General features: G+C 44.1%; 1 protein-coding gene across 2 annotated transcripts in view; it reads left to right on the top strand.

The window, feature by feature from the left end:
* Positions 1 to 17,566, top strand: part of PLEKHA2 (pleckstrin homology domain containing A2) — a 95,471-nt gene that overhangs the window by 56,300 nt on the left and 21,605 nt on the right. For both annotated transcript variants that reach the window (XM_063139283.1, XM_063139284.1), the window contains exons 6-8: positions 1,711 to 1,818; positions 14,216 to 14,356; positions 16,443 to 16,511. In XM_063139283.1, coding sequence (XP_062995353.1) covers positions 1,711 to 1,818; positions 14,216 to 14,356; positions 16,443 to 16,511 — 318 coding nt within the window. The remainder of the gene's footprint in view (positions 1 to 1,710; positions 1,819 to 14,215; positions 14,357 to 16,442; positions 16,512 to 17,566) is intronic.

Here is a 17,566-nt window from a genome sequence, read left to right as displayed (position 1 = left end):
GTGGTGTGTGCTTGCACATGTGCCCAGTGGTTTGAGATTAGACCTAGAATGTTGCATGCTGGATCGGATGAGGGAGCAGGGAGCTAGGCCAGCTGGATGTCAGCCCAGTGAAAAGCCAGTTTTACCAGCCCAGACCACAGAGAACCTTCACCTCTCCAATGGAAAGGGAATCCACCCAGGATTTGCAGATTAGAATTGCTGTGATTTGTTGGCGGAAGTGCACAATAGCTTCAGGACCAGCCTGAATCTGATAGGGTCCGTTGTTTTTGCTTATGCTATGCCTAGAGAAGAGCTGATGGATGCCAAGAGCTGCTCGATGTCTCTGTGACATTGGACACACAGATGGTGCTGTTGTTGCTGCAGCTCGTGGGAGGATGCCTGGGTGTCTTGGTGCCCTTGTTCAGGGGCAGGCAATTCGAAGGGACAAAAGGAGGCAACTCGTCATTGGAGAATGTCATCGTCGGTTGCAAAGCATGCGCCTTCTACTGCAACATCTACAGACAAGCCTAGATATTGTGTTTTAGAAAGGTTCTAGTCCCTAAGGGAAAATATTATTCATTTAATACGTCAGGAGCAACAAGCTTGGCATGAAAAAATTACTGGAGGTGCAAGAAGATATAGAACAATGGCTATAAAAATTATGGGGCCTTGGCAGTGAGGTCTACTTTAACACATTGGTGGGCTTTATTTATTGGCCCTCAGTCTGACGCCAAATTAAGCATGGCTAAGGCATCTGAAAGCTATGGACAATTAAAATCTTTTGTGAACCGCCCAGAGAGCTTTGGCTATTGGGCGGTATAGAAATGTAATAAATAAATAAATAATAAATAAGGCATTGGGCCAGTTCGCACTGTGCTGGATTGTAGCTAATGGGATTTGAAACGTTGCATCTAAACACAACACCAATGGAGGCCGAAACAGACATTTCTTTAAATGTGAATCTAACAGTTGCATCAGCTTTTGTTTTTACTCTAGAGTAGGTGCAGGGCTCCTGGTCCTGATTGGTAACCTCAGGGGATGGGAGGCGTTTAAAATCTGGCTTGCGCCCCTTGGGCCCACACTAGAGTAATTTTAAAAAGACATAGCTTGCTAAACATAGGCCATGGCTAGACCAGGCCTATATCCCGGGATTGTACTGGGATCATCCCTGTACATCCAAATGACACACAGGGGATACCGGGAGCAGGCAGGGACGACCCCTCCATTTGCCTGGGATAATCCTTAGGTCTAGCTAAAGCCATAGATTTAAAGTAATGTCTGTTTTGGTCCGAATAGATGTGGACTTCTAAGTAGTCCTTGCTTCGTGTCAAGCCAGTGACAGATATGAGGAGTACTGCAAAACCAAACAAAAACAGAGGTGAAGTCTCAGACTGGTGTTCGGAAATGGAAATGCCATATGCATTTTGAAATGGTTCTCCCACCCTAGAGACATTCAAGAGGCAGCTGGACAGCCGTCTGTCAGGGATGCTTTAAAGTGGATTCCTGCATTGAGCCGGGGGTTGGACTCAATGGCCTTATAGCCCCCTTCCAGCTCAGCTGTTCTATGATTCTATCATCTAGAACATTTGCTACAGGACACTCTAGCAATTGTTACACATACCTAGAAAATGGGTACAGATGGAGGGGTACAGAAGGAGGCAAACGGGTTCTGATCAAGCAGTTGAATGGTTTTGTGCACCAGACATAACTCGTCCTATTTTTTTCTCTTAGGTCCCGAAGGGTGGAGGTTTACCCCTATCCACAGAAGTTGGCAAACACCCCTACAAGACTGAGATCATTGGTGGGGTGGTTGTGCACACACCCATTTCGGTCAACCAGGTGAGAACGGGAATGGTTGTTCAGTCTGATCTATTTCTGTGCAAGAGAGATGTAGACAAAGGGTGGGAAGGGCCCATGTCAGTGTCCTTTGTTTGTTCAATTGGAAGCAATTATAAGTCTGAGAGACTATGTGCAGGTCAGTTAAAACATCTTGCAACAGGCTGCTCTATTTATTTTAGTAAGAATTGCAGATTTGTGGTTATGGAATTTTGTTTTTAGGTTTGCTGTAGTTTTTCTACGTGTTTTTTTAATGCAATTAAATAAAACACTTTAGTAGAAGTGCTTCTTACTGATTGTCTAATGCAAGAAGTTTTGTTAGTAACTATACTTTTAAAAGGAGTAGTTTCTTGAAGGTAAGTACTCCAAGTCATGCAATAGGCTGATTTATATTGCTGTGATCCTGGGTTGCAAATATCTTGTTTAACTAGTAATTTATCTAAATTGGATGGTTTTCTGAACATGATGCGTGGTGGAGAATTAATAGCTTTGGTTAAAGTGCACGATAGAATGTAATAGGTCATGGGTCCCCCACACACCCGAAAATATATATTATTTATTATTTATATTACTTTATTTTATTTTTTCCCATTTTTAAATACCCATACATAGATCTGTATGAAATGGATACAGCTTTTAAACAATTCTACATGGGCTGCAACAAAAGTGGACCACATATCCAAATAAATGTCCTTTTGAAGGTGATGTCTGTATGCTACCCTCTCAAATAATGAAAGTGCTGTAAGGTCCCCAGTCTGTTGCATTATAGGATGCTGAGTGTTTATCCTTCCAAAGTTGTAATATTAGCCTTTTAGTTGTCAAAAGGGTGCGGAGAATCCATTTACGAAGACCATTTGTTAATTTCCATGAAGTAGATACATAATTCCAAAGAGCGTGCACATCAGTGGATATCAAAGACTGTTCCAGTACAAAATAATTCTGAGTAACGACATCCCCAAAGAAAGAAGCAATATTTTGGCATTGCCAAAATATATGCTTTAAAGAAGCATTAGCTATATTAGCCATCAATTAGCTGAATCAGACAATCGTTTATTAAAGTGACGTCACAGTGTCCAATAGACACAAAGCAAACGTTTTTGCTGAACAACACATAACCTAAGATCTAGAGATGTGAAAGGTAGACAGCAAAGTGGCATTTTGTGGTGAGCACAGCAGTATCTCAAATCCCCAAATGCACCCACAGGTCCAAAAAGTTGGGGACCCCTGTAATAGGGTTACTATCTTTCATAATCTGGTGTTAGTTAGGGGCAGCAGAATGATAGTCCAAAACAAATGGAATGTGATTTTCCTTCAAAGTGTAAGCCTTTGCTTTATGAAGGAAGGTATCCCTGGGTATTGCTGATGCTTGATTTATATTGTAGTCAATAATGTAACTTAAGGGATTCCTCGTCACTGGAGAAGTTCTTTAAATTGGTTATGTATATTTTTGAGATATTTTCTTTGTTATTGCAAATGCGTTTTATCCTAAGAGCCAACATATGTATAATGTTCTTCTTTAGATGGTTCAGATGAGATGACTTACAGTTAAGGTACAGATGGGAATCCATCAGTTTACGGTATATGTCTGTGACAATTGGATGTTTTTTTAATGGTTAAAAGGACATCCAGGAAGAGTAAATTGTGATTTACGGTTGTGGTGTTGCTGGTAAGCTTCATCATTGGGTGGATAGTATTGATAAACTTAGTAAAATTCTCCAAGCTGTCTCTTCCATCGTCCCAGATGACAAAGATGTCATCTTGTAATGCCGCTATGTGCTGGGTTTGTAGGTGGAAGTTCTGCTGATAGTTTCTTCAAGTTGTCCTATAAATAGATTGGCATATGATGGGACCATATGTGGAGTTGTAAATAGTGATTGCCATCGAACATGAAATTGCTGCAAGTGCACCAACTTAGCCAGGGCTTCAGTCATCTATGAACTGAAGTATTTTATTGAAATAGTTTTTAGCTGTATTTTATTGTCTGTAATAAATGTTAGGCTATATTTTGCTATCTTGTAACTGTGGTTTGTGATTTCATGAATTGTTCTGAACCACCTAGAGACCTTTGACTATTGGGCAGTATAGAAATGAAATAAATATTAATATTTTAACTTAAGACTTACTATATAAGTATAGTCACTATATATGTGTGTGTGTATATACATATACATCTTTTTCTTACAAGTTGTATACAATTCAGGCTATATTATAAAAAAAGAGGTGGGAAAGGTAATAGGATATACACCTGCAGAATGCATAGAAAAATGTGCTTAATATACATTTACTACTACTACTACTACTACTACTAATAATAATAATAATAATAAGCATTTATATAGAGCATTCAGAGTGTCATATACATGATCTCATTAATCCTTGCAACAGCCTTGTAATGTAGGTCAGTGTTAATATCCCCATGTTGCAGGGGTGTGAATGTGCTGAAAATGGGTGGCTCACCTAAAGCTGAAATGGGTTTGGGACCTTCCCTCTTCATGTGTCTGTCGCCATTGCGTTGCACCTTGGCTCTGGAGGTGCAGAATTTGTGTTCCCTTCACCTCAGAGCGTTTAGATTCATTTATTTTCCCCAGCACAGAGGAGGCTTGTCTTGTGAAATCACCCCACCACATTTATGGGGTTTTATGGGGGTGGGAGTGAGGCAGAGTCCAGACGACCTCTTCTATTTGTAGCCGACCTGCTTCTTCCATCCTTTTTCGTAACCACAGAAAATCCATTATGGAGGGAAAGACAGAATAGCTGTGCGTGTCTTTTGACTAGGAGCTGTCTATCTGGAAGCACCCTAAATCAACTGTCTTCCATCTTTTTGGGAGATCCCAGCTATAGCCCCAACATGCATTTGGAAACCTGTTTCTCCATTTTGTGACTAAGGCCATGGCTAAATGGGGCGATATCCCCGGGATCGCCCCGGGATCGTCCCTGTGCATTCACATGAAGCACAGTCCCCAGGAGCAGGGAGGGATGATCCCTCCCTTGGCCCGGGATATCGCCCTACCCTTTTAGCCCGCTTTTTCCGCGGTCTCATGATGATCCTGATACTGCGGAATGTGTGGCCGGGCACCCCGGGTTGTCTGAGGTCCTTGTGAGTAACCGTGAGGAGCTGGGATATTGGGGTGGGGTGGGGGGAGTGGGGAAATCTTTTTTTTAAACCCTCAAGTTTTCTGTTTGAGCGCTTGTGCGCTCCTTCTCCTTTTAAAAAGAAAAAGCAAAATGGCGGGTGCAATGTCCTCTTCCTCCTAGGGCATCGCGCGCCACGTGTAGACAGAGGGGAAGATCTCGTGATAACCATATCGTGAGATCCTCCCCTCTCCGTCGCACTAGACCCGGTAGGTCTAGCCATGGCCTTTGTATTTGCATGGTGATAGTGCTGCTGTTCAACCCACCAGCCCAGGGCCAATTATTATTATTATTATTATTATTATTATTATTATTATTATTATTTATTTATTTATATAGCACCATCAATGTACATGGTGCTGTACAGAGTAAAACAGTAAATAGCAAGGCCCTGCCGCATAGGCTTACAATCTAATGGCCTGGGCCACCTTGGTTACAGTTAGGCGTAGGCAAAGAAATTTAAATAAGACACCGTGGCAATAACGCTGACCTGCCCAGCCCTTGGGCATCACAAAATCCGAGATGTAGTTGCTTCGCCTCACTGCCAGCACAACCAGCCAGTCAGGCCTTATTAACTGAGGAGAGAAAAGTGTGCCACCCTCCCCTTTAATAGTGCACTCTTCTTTTTTGCTTTGAGAGGAAAGCTGTTTATCCGGTGATGCAAGTTTGAGAAGGGTTGGAATGAGGCTCGAAGGGCAAAAGCCTGGCATGTTAATGGAAGCCGTGGGTTGAACATCAGCTAATAATGCTTTTAATAATAAAAACTAAAAACCAGCAGGGGCTGCAACAAAATGTTGCCGTGGAAGTGCCCCTGTTCAGAGTTCCAGCCAGCCAGCCAGCCAGCTAGCTAAGTCCCTTTCCATAGTACTCCATCCTCTCCCCGTGTATTTATGGCTTTTTTATCCTCAACTGTTTGCCAGCATTTCACATCCACTAAGCATGCTCAGTCCTCATTAAGCTCTTTGGGGGAGGGAGTTGCCCCCTTAGGGTCCTCCCCTAAATCTTTTTGTATTTTTGCAAACCTTGGGGTTTCCCTGAGTCTGCTGATACCTCCCTCTTGTGTGTGGATGGTGCTGTTGTGGCTTCATAAGGATCCACGGTAAGGTCTAAATTACATGCTGTGTCAGGAGTTGGGAACTTGTGGCGCTCCAGATGATGCTGGGCTGTGACTCCCAGTCTGCTTCATTCCACCACTTCTTTCCCACCTGATTCTGCTACATTCATTTACTAAGCTGCAACGTCAAGTGATGACCTTCATGAGTCCAAACCTATCATAAATCAAAGCTTTCTATCCCCGAAATAAAAGAGATCAGTTTGGTTGCAAGTTTCTGACCTCCTTTGCATGATCGAAACAACCTATGGTGGGTTGTTTAAGCAAGAATGGGCAGCAGTGCGGGCCGGTGGCCATTTTGAATATTCGGTGCCCAGCCTTCTTGTGTCATGCAAATCCAGGGACCATGGGTTCTTCTTCGTGGTCTCTGTGCATCACACATATGGGCTCTGCGCCTGCGCGGAGCTTCTGTTGGGAAACTTCTAAAGCTGAGCTTTTTGGCGGGAACCCTCCCCCACTCCATAGTGCGCATGTCTAGGAGGGTTCCCGCCCAACTCCTCAGTTCTCCTTCGACCGCCTCGATTGATTGGTGGGCGATTGATTGATTTGATATGTACTCTTTCTTTGTACCAAGAAAAATGGTACTCAAGGTGGCTAGCTCAAAATGTTATGGGTTAGTAACTTCACAGCATTCGAAATCTATCTGGGGCAGCCGCTTTCTGCCTCTGCCTGCAGAAGTCAGTTTTTGGACTATCCCATGTGACAGTGCTACACAGCTACACAGAACCGGGGTCATCCCATGAAGCTGTTTGGTGGGAGATTCAGGACAAATAAAAGGAAGCACTTCTTCACAGTCAAAACCACCAAACATATCACCCCATTCGGCCAACACCTATCCAAATTCCTCTCGACAAAGACATACATCACATCAGACAGATGGGTCCTTTCCATAATTGCACAGGGATATCGAATACAATTCGACACACTACCACCATCCGGTATCCTTCGCACTACAACCCCATTAACACCACTAAAGCAAGAGGTCCTATCCCTCTTAGCAAAGGGAGCCATCATCAAAACACAAAGATCCCAAATACATCAGGGATTTTACTCCCGCTATTTCACCGTACCAAAGAAGGAGGGCGGCCTACGTCCTATTTTAGACTTAAGAGACTTAAACACTTACATAACCCCCCCAAAATTCCGGATGGTCTCCCTAGCCAATATACTACCACTGCTCTCAAAACACGCCTGGTTCGCATCAATAGACCTGAAAGATGCCTACTTTCATATCGACATACATGCCCAAAGCCAACAGTACCTACGATTCCTCATCGGACAACAGGCATTCCAATTCACAGTGCTACCATTTGGCCTGTCCACAGCGCCACGCATGTTCACAAAGTGCATGGCTGTAGTATGTGCTTACTTACAACAGCAAAAGATCCAAGTCTATCCTTACATAGACGACTGGCTGATAGTCGCACAATCCCGCCAGTCATTAATACACAATCTACATACCATACAACTCTTACTTCAAGACTTAGGCCTTTACATAAACAAAGAGAAGTCTTGCATAACTCCAGCAAGATCCATAAAATTCATAGGAGCAATCCTCAATGCAGACCTATGCAGAGCATTCCTCCCCTTGGACAGGGCAATAACCATCATCAACCTAGCAAAAACAATAAGAGGACGAAGCAAACAAAAGGCTATTACCATCCAAAGAATGTTAGGACTGATGGCATCTACCACTATGGTGATAAGACTTGCACGTCTGAAAATGCGAAGAATGCAACTGTGGTTCACAAGAGCATTCAATCCAACACAAAACGCAAGGCGAATCACACTTCACGTACCACCAGAAGTGGCAAGGTCACTACTATGGTGGATGTCACGCCACAATCTATTAACAGGAGTCCCCTTCCACCCGTCAGAACCTTCGGGCGTCATAACAACCGATGCCTCAACGGTGGGATGGGGAGCTCACTACAAGAATCTCACAGTACAAGGACGCTGGACTGGCAAAGACAGACGCAGACACATCAACATGCTAGAACTACTTGCAGTTCAAAAAGCACTGAAGGCGTTCCCGACACAACTTTACCACCAGCATATTCAAGTAACATCAGACAATACAACTGTAGTTTTCCACCTAAACAAGCAGGGTGGAACCAGATCAAGACCACTAGTTCTGCGCACCATCCAAATCCTAGAATGGTGCTATGCTCGCCACATCACCATTACTGCAATTCACATTGCAGGAGAGCACAACCAACTTGCAGACCAACTCAGCAGAACCATGACATCTGCCCACGAATGGCAAGTTCACCCAGATGTCATTCAGGACGTATTCCACAGATGGGGCACCCCATCCATCGACCTTTTTGCCACACCCGGCAACAGCATCTGCAACCAGTTCTGCACCAAAGCAGGAATAGGACACCAATCGATGGGAGACGCGTTTCTCCGCAAATGGAACACAGACTTCTTTTACCTGTACCCACCGGTTTCTCTACTAACAAGGATACTGGCAAAGATCATAACAGACAACACCAATTGCATCGTCCTAGCCCCATGGTGGCCCAGGCAACCATGGTTTGCCCCTCTCCTAGACAGATCTCAGGGAAGATTCTTCCGGTTACCAACGAGGATAGATCTGCTTTACCAGAGCCAGGGTCGAGTCCACCACCCAGACCTGGACTCCCTCCATCTGACAGCCTGGAGGCTAATGCCCATATGAATGAGGATTCATATGCACCTGAAATACAGATCATCCTAGACGCGGCCCTAAAACCGTCAACAAGACTGTCATATAAGAGAAAATGGGAAGCCTTTTCAAGGTTTGCCATAATGAAAGACTCTGACCCAAGAAAATGCAATATAAATATAGTTTTATTGTTCTTATTACAATTAGTTGAAAGAAACCTAAAATATTCATCAATAAGAGTTTACCTGGCTGCAATTTCTGCATACCATGATAAGTTGAACGGATGTTCCGTACTTGTACATCCAGTGGTCCAAAAGTTTTTAAGGGGTTTTCATAACTTACATCCCCCTGTTAAATCCCCTGTTCCTTCATGGAGTCTATCCGTTGTACTCCATGCCCTGTTAACCAAACCGTTTGAGCCGTTGGCCACAGTTGATTTGAGGTTGCTAACACTCAAACTTGTTTTCCTCATCGCAATCACCACTGCTAGAAGAGTAGGTGAACTGGCAGCACTCAGAATCGACGAACCGTACCTAACATTCCATCGAGATAAGGTCGTGTTGCGTCCAGATAGTCAGTTCCTCCCAAAGGGCGTATCATCGTTTCATGTAAATCAGGACATCATTCTTCCAGCCTTCTTCCCAGCTCCTACATCAGACATTGAAAGATCACTTCACATGCTCGATGTTAGACGAGCGCTGGCATTTTACAAGTCTCGCACAGACACCATCCGTAAATCACAGCGACTCTTCATCTGTCATACTGGGCCTCGGAGAGGTCTACCTGCATCAAAACAGAGAATATCATCGTGGATAGTTCAGACCATATCTCTGGCTTATGATCTAGCAGGCATGACACTTCCAACGTGTGTCAAAGCCCATTCCACCAGAGCAGTCGCAACGTCTACTGCTTTTAATAGAGGTGTTTCAGTCACAGAACTGTGTAGAGCTGCAACATGGTCAAAGTCTACAACCTTCATTCGGCATTACAGACTCGATATGAGAGCTAGAGCCGACTGTACATTTGGAAGAGCGGTCCTGTCATCAATCCTGCACTGACACCTACTCACCTCCGGTAAGTCAGCTTGCTAATCGCCCATATGTGTGATGCACAGAGACCACGAAGAAGAAATGCAAGTTGCTTACCTGTAACTGTAGTTCTTCGAGTGGTCATCTGTGCATTCACACAACCCACCCACCGTCCCCACTTCGGTGTGGTGCTACATTATATAAAATAAATACTCCTCGGTACCGAGGCTAAGGTCTCAGGAGAACTGAGGAGTTGGGTGGGAACCCTCCTAGACATGCGCACTATGGAGTGGGGGAGGGTTCCCGCCAAAAAGCTCAGCTTTAGAAGTTTCCCGACAGTAGCTCCGCGCAGGCGCAGAGACCATATGCACAGATGACCACTCGAAGAACTACAGTTACAGGTAAGCAACTTGCATTTATCCAAGGGTTAAACAACCTTCACATAACCCAACAACAGGCCTTGGGTTATCCAAAGGTTGTTTAACCCTGTATAAACCACAGTCCCTAGGTTCATACAACACAGTGGTGTATTGGATATTCAAAATGGCCACCCACGCTACAGCCACAGTGGGCTATTTGACTGCAAACAAGCTCACTGGTTTGATGTTGATGCACGTGTGAACCAGAACCTTAGCTTGATGTAGAGTGCCTTTTAAAAAGTGTTTTGTAACAGCTGGACTCCAGTTCATTGCCATGTCTCTAAGAAAGCAGGGCCCTATAGAAGTACGCTGCTGGAGCATGTGATTTGCAAGCCAGAAGTTCTAAGATCAGAGCCCAACATCTCCAGATAAAAGATCTAAGGGCCATACCGCTTCAGAATGTAGGTGTGGGTTTTTATATTTGAATTCTTCTCCAATGTCAAGAACTCCCTGCCTTTGGACAGCTGTCATGATGGAGAGAAGATTCTAACCTCTCTCTGAAGAGAGATTTTAACATGGGGGAATTTTCAAACATATATTCTTACCACCACCACCATCAGCAGCACCACCACTGAACCTTCCGAAGTGGTTCAGTCCCAGGACAATGTGCTTCTGCTGAACATGGGGATCAGTTCTTAGTACTACATCCGAATTACTGGCTTTGTTGAGCTGTGGTTCTAGTGTTGTTAATCCACCCTGAGCCCTCGGGATAGGGCATGCTAGGGGTTGAAATAAGTGGTGCCAACCAACATGCCAGATGTTCAGGGCTTGAGCTACAAGAGGAATCTAAGCTGTGTTTCATTGCAGCTGTTGCCAATTGCCTGTTTTTATGAGCGTCGACCTTAATTAAGACTTGGCCCTGCCATGTTTAATTAAACGGCTTGGCTGTACGCATCACCCACTCGCTCGACCGCTTGATCAAGTGGTAGGTACCCAGTTGGTAGTCCCAGTTAAATTGCTGACGTGGGACTGGTCTGCACGTACAGTAGAACAGCCTCCCCCAGCCTGGTGCCCTGCAGATGTGTTGCACTACAACTCCCATCATCTGGCTGGAAATGATGGGAGATGCAGTCCAACATATCTTTAGGGCACCCTGTTGGGGAAGGCTGCAATAGAACAAGGTGGTTGAATGGCCTGCACCACTTCAGCTTGCAGAGGCGATCCCATGCCATTGTTTTTAATATTCCCCAATTTAACCCTGCAAGTTTAAAAAAGAAAAGAAAAGTACATCAAGGAGAATGGTTCTAGCACTGTCCTCTCCCAGAAGTATTCAAAAGTGAGATATTCCCACCTGGAGTCTGAACTGGTATGCCCCATTCTATCATCTTGGGATTTGAGCACTTCATTGCCATCTCATGCTGCTGCAAATGTAGACCGAACCTCTATTATTATTATTATTATTATTATTATTATTATTATTATTATTATTATTATTATAAAAACCAATTCAATACAGCATGGCTGGTGCTGCTGTCAGTTATCGGGCCTAGTTGCTGTACAGCAGGGATGTGGAATGGGTGGCCCTGCAGATGCTGAGGAACTGCAACTCCCATGAGCCCTCGCCAGCATAGCCAATGGTAAGGGTGATGGGAGTTGCAGTCAAAGTCCCTTCATTCCTGTGGTTGAAATCCCTGCCTTTCTGAACTTGCAATGCAATTAGTGGAAAAACACCGCCAACAAAAGCATTTGGAAGAAGCGTGCACTTGAAAAATGTGCAACAATGGAAGTGAACATTTGGGGAAATGAGCATGAAAATACATGCAATTTGTGTGTGAAAAGAAAACACGCACCAAAGTTCGCAGTCTGAACAAGTTTTGAGATGGAATTCAGAGAACTTCAAGCTGAATGTGGTGATTTGCACATCCCAAGCCCTGAGCCCTCCCGAACACTTTTTTCTGGCACATCGAGCCACACTAGGTCACAGGACTCAGCCATTCTGCAATTTCCCCACAATGCCCGATCCAGTGTCATCCTGGTGCATTGTAGGAAATAAAAAAGGTGGCTAGACCCCGCCACTCAGCTCTGCTTGGAGTGCTGCTGCGACAGCCAGGTTCGACCAACAAGGCCCACTTGAGTGTCCACCAGTTTGCCTGGGGTGGGGGCCCCAGACACGGAGCCAGCCCTGCATGGGAAAGAATGCTTTTTTTAAAAAAAAAAATACACATTGACTTGGCAGGGTGTTATAATGTTGAGAGGCACCGATTCTGTGCCCATTTTCTAAGCTTTGTGCCATAATCTGTGAGGACGTTCCTCAAGCAAACCACAGAAACGTTTACCTCATGGACAGCTTCTTGATAGAGCTGTTTTCCTCTCTCCCCCTTTCCTCCGTCCGGACTCCCCTGTTTTGGCAACTTCCTTCTCTGTTTAGTTCCTGCCAGCCTCTCTCTGTGGGACATGTCCATTGTGACAAACCCCTGACCGCTCCAGAGGGACAGATGCCATCTTTGGGGCATGCAGTTTTGCTCTCCTCGCTCTTTCCTCTGGCTGCACCTACTCCCACCCCTCCAACCTGGCACATACACTAGAGTGCTTTGTCGTAGATCCTCCATGCCAAAGGAGCCCTTGACGCCCCGCCGGAATGAGTTGGCTACCCAAAACGGGGGCACACAATGACACTCTGTGTCTGTCCCCATTGTTGCCAGGGAGCTGCAATTATTAAAAAGCAGTAAGCAGGCATTCACCCATGTAATTTATGCAACGAGCAAAGTCCCACTCGCTTCTCTGCAGAGCCAAAGACTTTGGGAGCCGTTCTCTTGAAGTCAGAAGCTGCACCCGTACAACTGTTTGCTTCATTTGGTCTCTCTTTAACCGAAAGGAGGTTGTGGAGGCCTAGTTTTTTCTTTATCACCAGCTTATTTTTCTGCATTTCTGGTCATTGATGTTTGGTTGAAAGATTACTTTCCTCATGCCGTTTCCCATAACTCCGTCCACATACATTGACTTTCTCTCCCTCCAGTCTTTTCTGTTATGCCGTCTACATACGGTTGACGGTGTTCTCTTGGGACAAGCATTCTGGCACAGATCCAGTTCTGTGACCTCCAGCAAGATGGGGAAATGAGGCCTATGCTTAGATTCTCCTAGCCACAACAACAACAACAACAACAATAATAATAATAATAATAATAATAATATCAATCAATCCTTTATTTACAGTCAATAGACCAGAAAAAGAAAGGTACAGTTATTCCAAGCAAAAGGTCAATAAGTTAACCTAAGGATATAAAACATATAATTAATAATACATTTTAATACATAAAAATCAAGGGTAAAAGGGATTTTTAATACATAAAAATTAAGGGTAATAATAATAATAATATAATAATAATAATAATAATAATAATAATAATAATAATAATAATAATTCCTTGACCCAAGCAAATCTAATCTTTCTACCAAGCAGCTCTTAATTCTTCTACCTGGATGACTGAGGCATAATTGCATATTTTCCCTTACTTTGCAGAATTCATTCTGGTTTTGTTAGGAGGGTCAAGGGGCACCGAAACCCCCATCTTTGAGAACCCGAAATCTTGTTCAGCCACCATTCTGCCTTCTGAATTTCAGCAAGCTTTGCCCACGTATATTCAAGCATAGTTTTGCGGCCATAAGGGCTTGAATTTTTATCCTGCAATTGCCCTGCCACAAACATGGAATGTGAAATTTCACAGGGCTCCAGACAATGTGTCTTCTATTTGTAGCCCTTCCTATGTTTTTCCGTTGCTTCTTTCCTATCAGAAAAGAATTCCATTAAGGAAGAAAAGATGGATTAGCTGCACGAGCCCTTTGTCTGGAAGCACTGAATGTCCCCCAATATCCTGGAAAGTCAATTGCACTTCTGCTTCTAGCTTACAGCGGAAAAGCAACGATTGATTTAGCTCTAGGAGCTGTCTGTCTGGAAGCACCTTAAGCATTCTGGTCAAGTTATGGGTATCTTGGCAAAATACATAATCTGTTTCCATCGCAGCCCAGTGCTTAGTCCCACGTCTTTCCTGCCCTGTCTGTTACTTGCCTTTTCTGCGGTGGTCTGACTGTTTTCTTTTTTTCTTCCCTTTCTCTCTCTCAGAATGGAGGGGAAGGCTCTGAAGGCGGTGAGGTAGCAGTTCACCCTCTTTTGAGACGCTCCCAGAGTTACATCCCCAGTACCAAGACGCCAGTTGGACCTCCAGTCCTCAAGAGCGGCTACTGCGTGAAGCAAGGGAACGTGGTAGGTGGCCGCCCTGGCCTGTCTTTCTGATTTATTTCTCTGCTTCTGCTGAGGGCCGTCAATTTCCCAGCGAGGCTCTGGATGGCACTGACCTGGATGGGAGTAGCTGTGACCCTGCTACTTGAGGGACTGCGGCCAGCTCAAACTATTTTGCTGCCTGAGGCAGAGCAGCAAATCCCCCTCACATGAAAGTGCCTAGTACTCACGTCTGCTCAAGATATTTTGGCAACTGAGGCAGAAAATTCCAAGAGTGCTTCTTCCCCCTCCCCGGCAGTAAAAATACAACAGTGAATTAAAATAACTATCAATTTGCTGGCTTTCATGACACCTAAAACCAGCTGCCTGAGGCAATTGCCTCACTCGTCCTAATGAGTAGGGCTGCCCCTGTTTAAGAGAGATCCTTTTAAGTGGAGTTGCCGGGGTTTGAACAGGGGCCTTCAGCGTGCACTGCATGTGCTCTACCACTGAGCTGTGGCCTCTTCCCAAAGGGCAACAGGAGACTTGAACCAGGGTTTCTGGGCCCAGGTGCCTTACTGACTGGGTTCAGATAACACAGTAACCAATGGTGGCTTAAGTAGTTGACGGTTGGTTATTTAACCCACCATGGGTTATCGTGTTGTGTGGAGGGAGTTTTTTAACCAACTTTTGGTTATTTGGCTGAAATAACCAATGCAAATTAGCAACGCTGCGCAGAGTTAGCTATTTGAACCACAGTTATTGTGTTTTGTGGAAGGCACCATTGGTTATTTCGTCAGCCACAGAGTCGCAAGACAAGAACGGTCAAAGCAGTGGCTGCCACTTTAGTCCAGCTGCCTGGCTGGATAGATTTTCAACAAGAATGGCTGATGGGATACTAGTGGGAGGATTAAGGGGATAGACAGGGCAGGGGATGAGTGAGTCGACTCAGTGTGGACTAATAGTCAACTCAACACTGATCCTAATCCACATTATGGTTGATTATGATGATGTTGTGTGGACAGTACCTGCTAGATAAACAACCGTAGAGTTGATTATTACCCCACCGTTGACTATTGTGTTGTCTGAATGCAGCCACTGGGGCATCACTTTAACATTAGAACAGAACATAAGATAGGGTGACCAAATGAAAAGGAGGACAGGGCTCCTGTATCTTTAACAGTTGCATAGAAAAGGGAATTTCAGCAGGTGTCATTTGCATATATGGAGAACCTGGTGAAATTCCTTCTTCATCACCACAGTTAAAGTGCAGGAGCTATACTAGAGTGACCAGATTTAAAAGAGGGCAGGGCACCTGCAGCTTTAACTGGTGTGATGAAGAGGAAATTTCACCAGGTTCCCCATATATACAAATGAAACCTGCTGAAATTCCCTTTTCAGTACAACTGTTAAAGATACAGGAGCCCTGTCCTCCTTTTCATATGGTCACCCTAACATAAGAACATAAAGAGAGTCCTGGGCCAAGGATCTATCTCAACCTGGTGCCCTCCAGATGTGTTGAGTTACAGCTCTCAGAATCATACAGCCAGCAGCATCTGGATGGCACCAGATTGAGGAAAGCTGGTCTATCAAATCCAGCATTCTGTTTCCAGCAGCAGCCAGCCAGATGCTTTCCCCTATTGTCTGTCCCCAATGCCAAGCATTCAGAGGTATACTGAGTGGTTGGGAAGGTGCTGTTGCACTTGTGTCCTGCTTGTGGGTTCCTGGTCAACAGCTGGTTGGCCACTGTAGGAACAGAATGCTGGAGTAGATGGACCCTTGGTCCAGCAGGGCTCCTCTTATACTGCCCCTGCCCCTGAGCGTTCCATTTCATTATTATGGGTGGGGAGACCTATCATGACTGAAACTATCCAATCCTTTAAAAAAAAACATGTTCCAAATGTTAATTATGTGTTGTATGAAGAATAAACCACAGGCTGCTGTCATATGTGGAGTGCTCGGGGTCAGCAATAGGGGAGTGCAATAGATGGAAGGTTGGAATTCTCCCACAAATGTGGTGAAGTGGCTGGGGAAAGAAAATAGTCTTCTAAGAAAGTTTGGTGGAGTTAATACTGAATGAAATTATATTGCTTTAAACTGGTGGATAAAAGGGATTGTTTCTGCCTTTCAGAGAAAGAGCTGGAAACGGCGGTACTTTGCCCTGGATGACTTTTCTATCAGTTACTTCAAGTGCGAGCAGGTAAGTGATGCTGTGACGCCTTGTAGGGTGCTAATTTGCTCCCACGTCCTAAGACTGAAGACGATCCCGTCTCCTTGGAGCTAAGGCTCCATTTCCTGTTAAGTAAAGCGAAATCATCGTCCTTAATGTCGTGAAATTGCCGTATGGTTATTGTGGAAGTGTCAGGTTTGGACGGATGCAGGATCAGAAAGACTGCTTAATGGCCAGCATATACGGTTTGGGTCCAGGTTATCTGAAAGATCGTATAATCCCTTACAAGCCTGCCCGTATTTTAAGATCTTCAGGGGAAGCCCTTCTCTCAGTCCCACCAACATCACAGGCACGCCTGGAGGGAACACAGGAGACGGCCTTCTCGGTGGGGCTTTGGAACCCTTTTCCCAGGAAGCTAGACTGGCTCCCTCCCTGATGTGCTTTAGAGGCAGGCAAAGATTTTTCTGTTCCAGCAGGCCTTTGGTGAAAGAACTGGACCTCTGTCTGTGTCAAGGACTTTTTAAAATTGTCATTTTAAATGTTTTAATATTGGATTATGTTTAACATACTTTTAACTTTTGTATATCTCTATTTATAGATTTTTAATGTGTATATTTTAAATTTTGTGATGCTGCCTTGAGGTGCCCAGCATTGGGCAAAAGGCAGGAAATAATAATAATAATAATAATAATAATAATAATAATAATAATGCGCTTAATGTTAGCTGTAGGAGAAGTCTATTTTTCAAAAAATGTTTATTGAAGTTGTTTTTAGCTACTGAAATTGTCTTAATTTTTTTGTGTTAAAAATTTTGAAACCGTTTTTGTCATAATGTTTTCTTTTTTGTAATGTTGTTGCTTTTTCTTTTTATGAATTATTGTTAACCACCCAGAGAGCTTCGGCTATTAAGTGATCTAGAAATGAAATAAATAATATTAATGATGAGAATAACAATGATGATGATGATAAGGCTGTCATAATTACATTGAATTTGTCAAGTATACTCATCAACATAAATGAACAGTAGTATGCAAATATAATAACACCTATTGCTTCCACTCTTCAGTAGGGTAGCAAACATCTGA

Source organism: Elgaria multicarinata, chromosome 12, assembly GCF_023053635.1.
Source record: "Elgaria multicarinata webbii isolate HBS135686 ecotype San Diego chromosome 12, rElgMul1.1.pri, whole genome shotgun sequence".
Lineage (NCBI taxonomy): Eukaryota > Metazoa > Chordata > Lepidosauria > Squamata > Anguidae > Elgaria > Elgaria multicarinata.
This window is presented reverse-complemented; position numbering and strand designations above follow the sequence as displayed.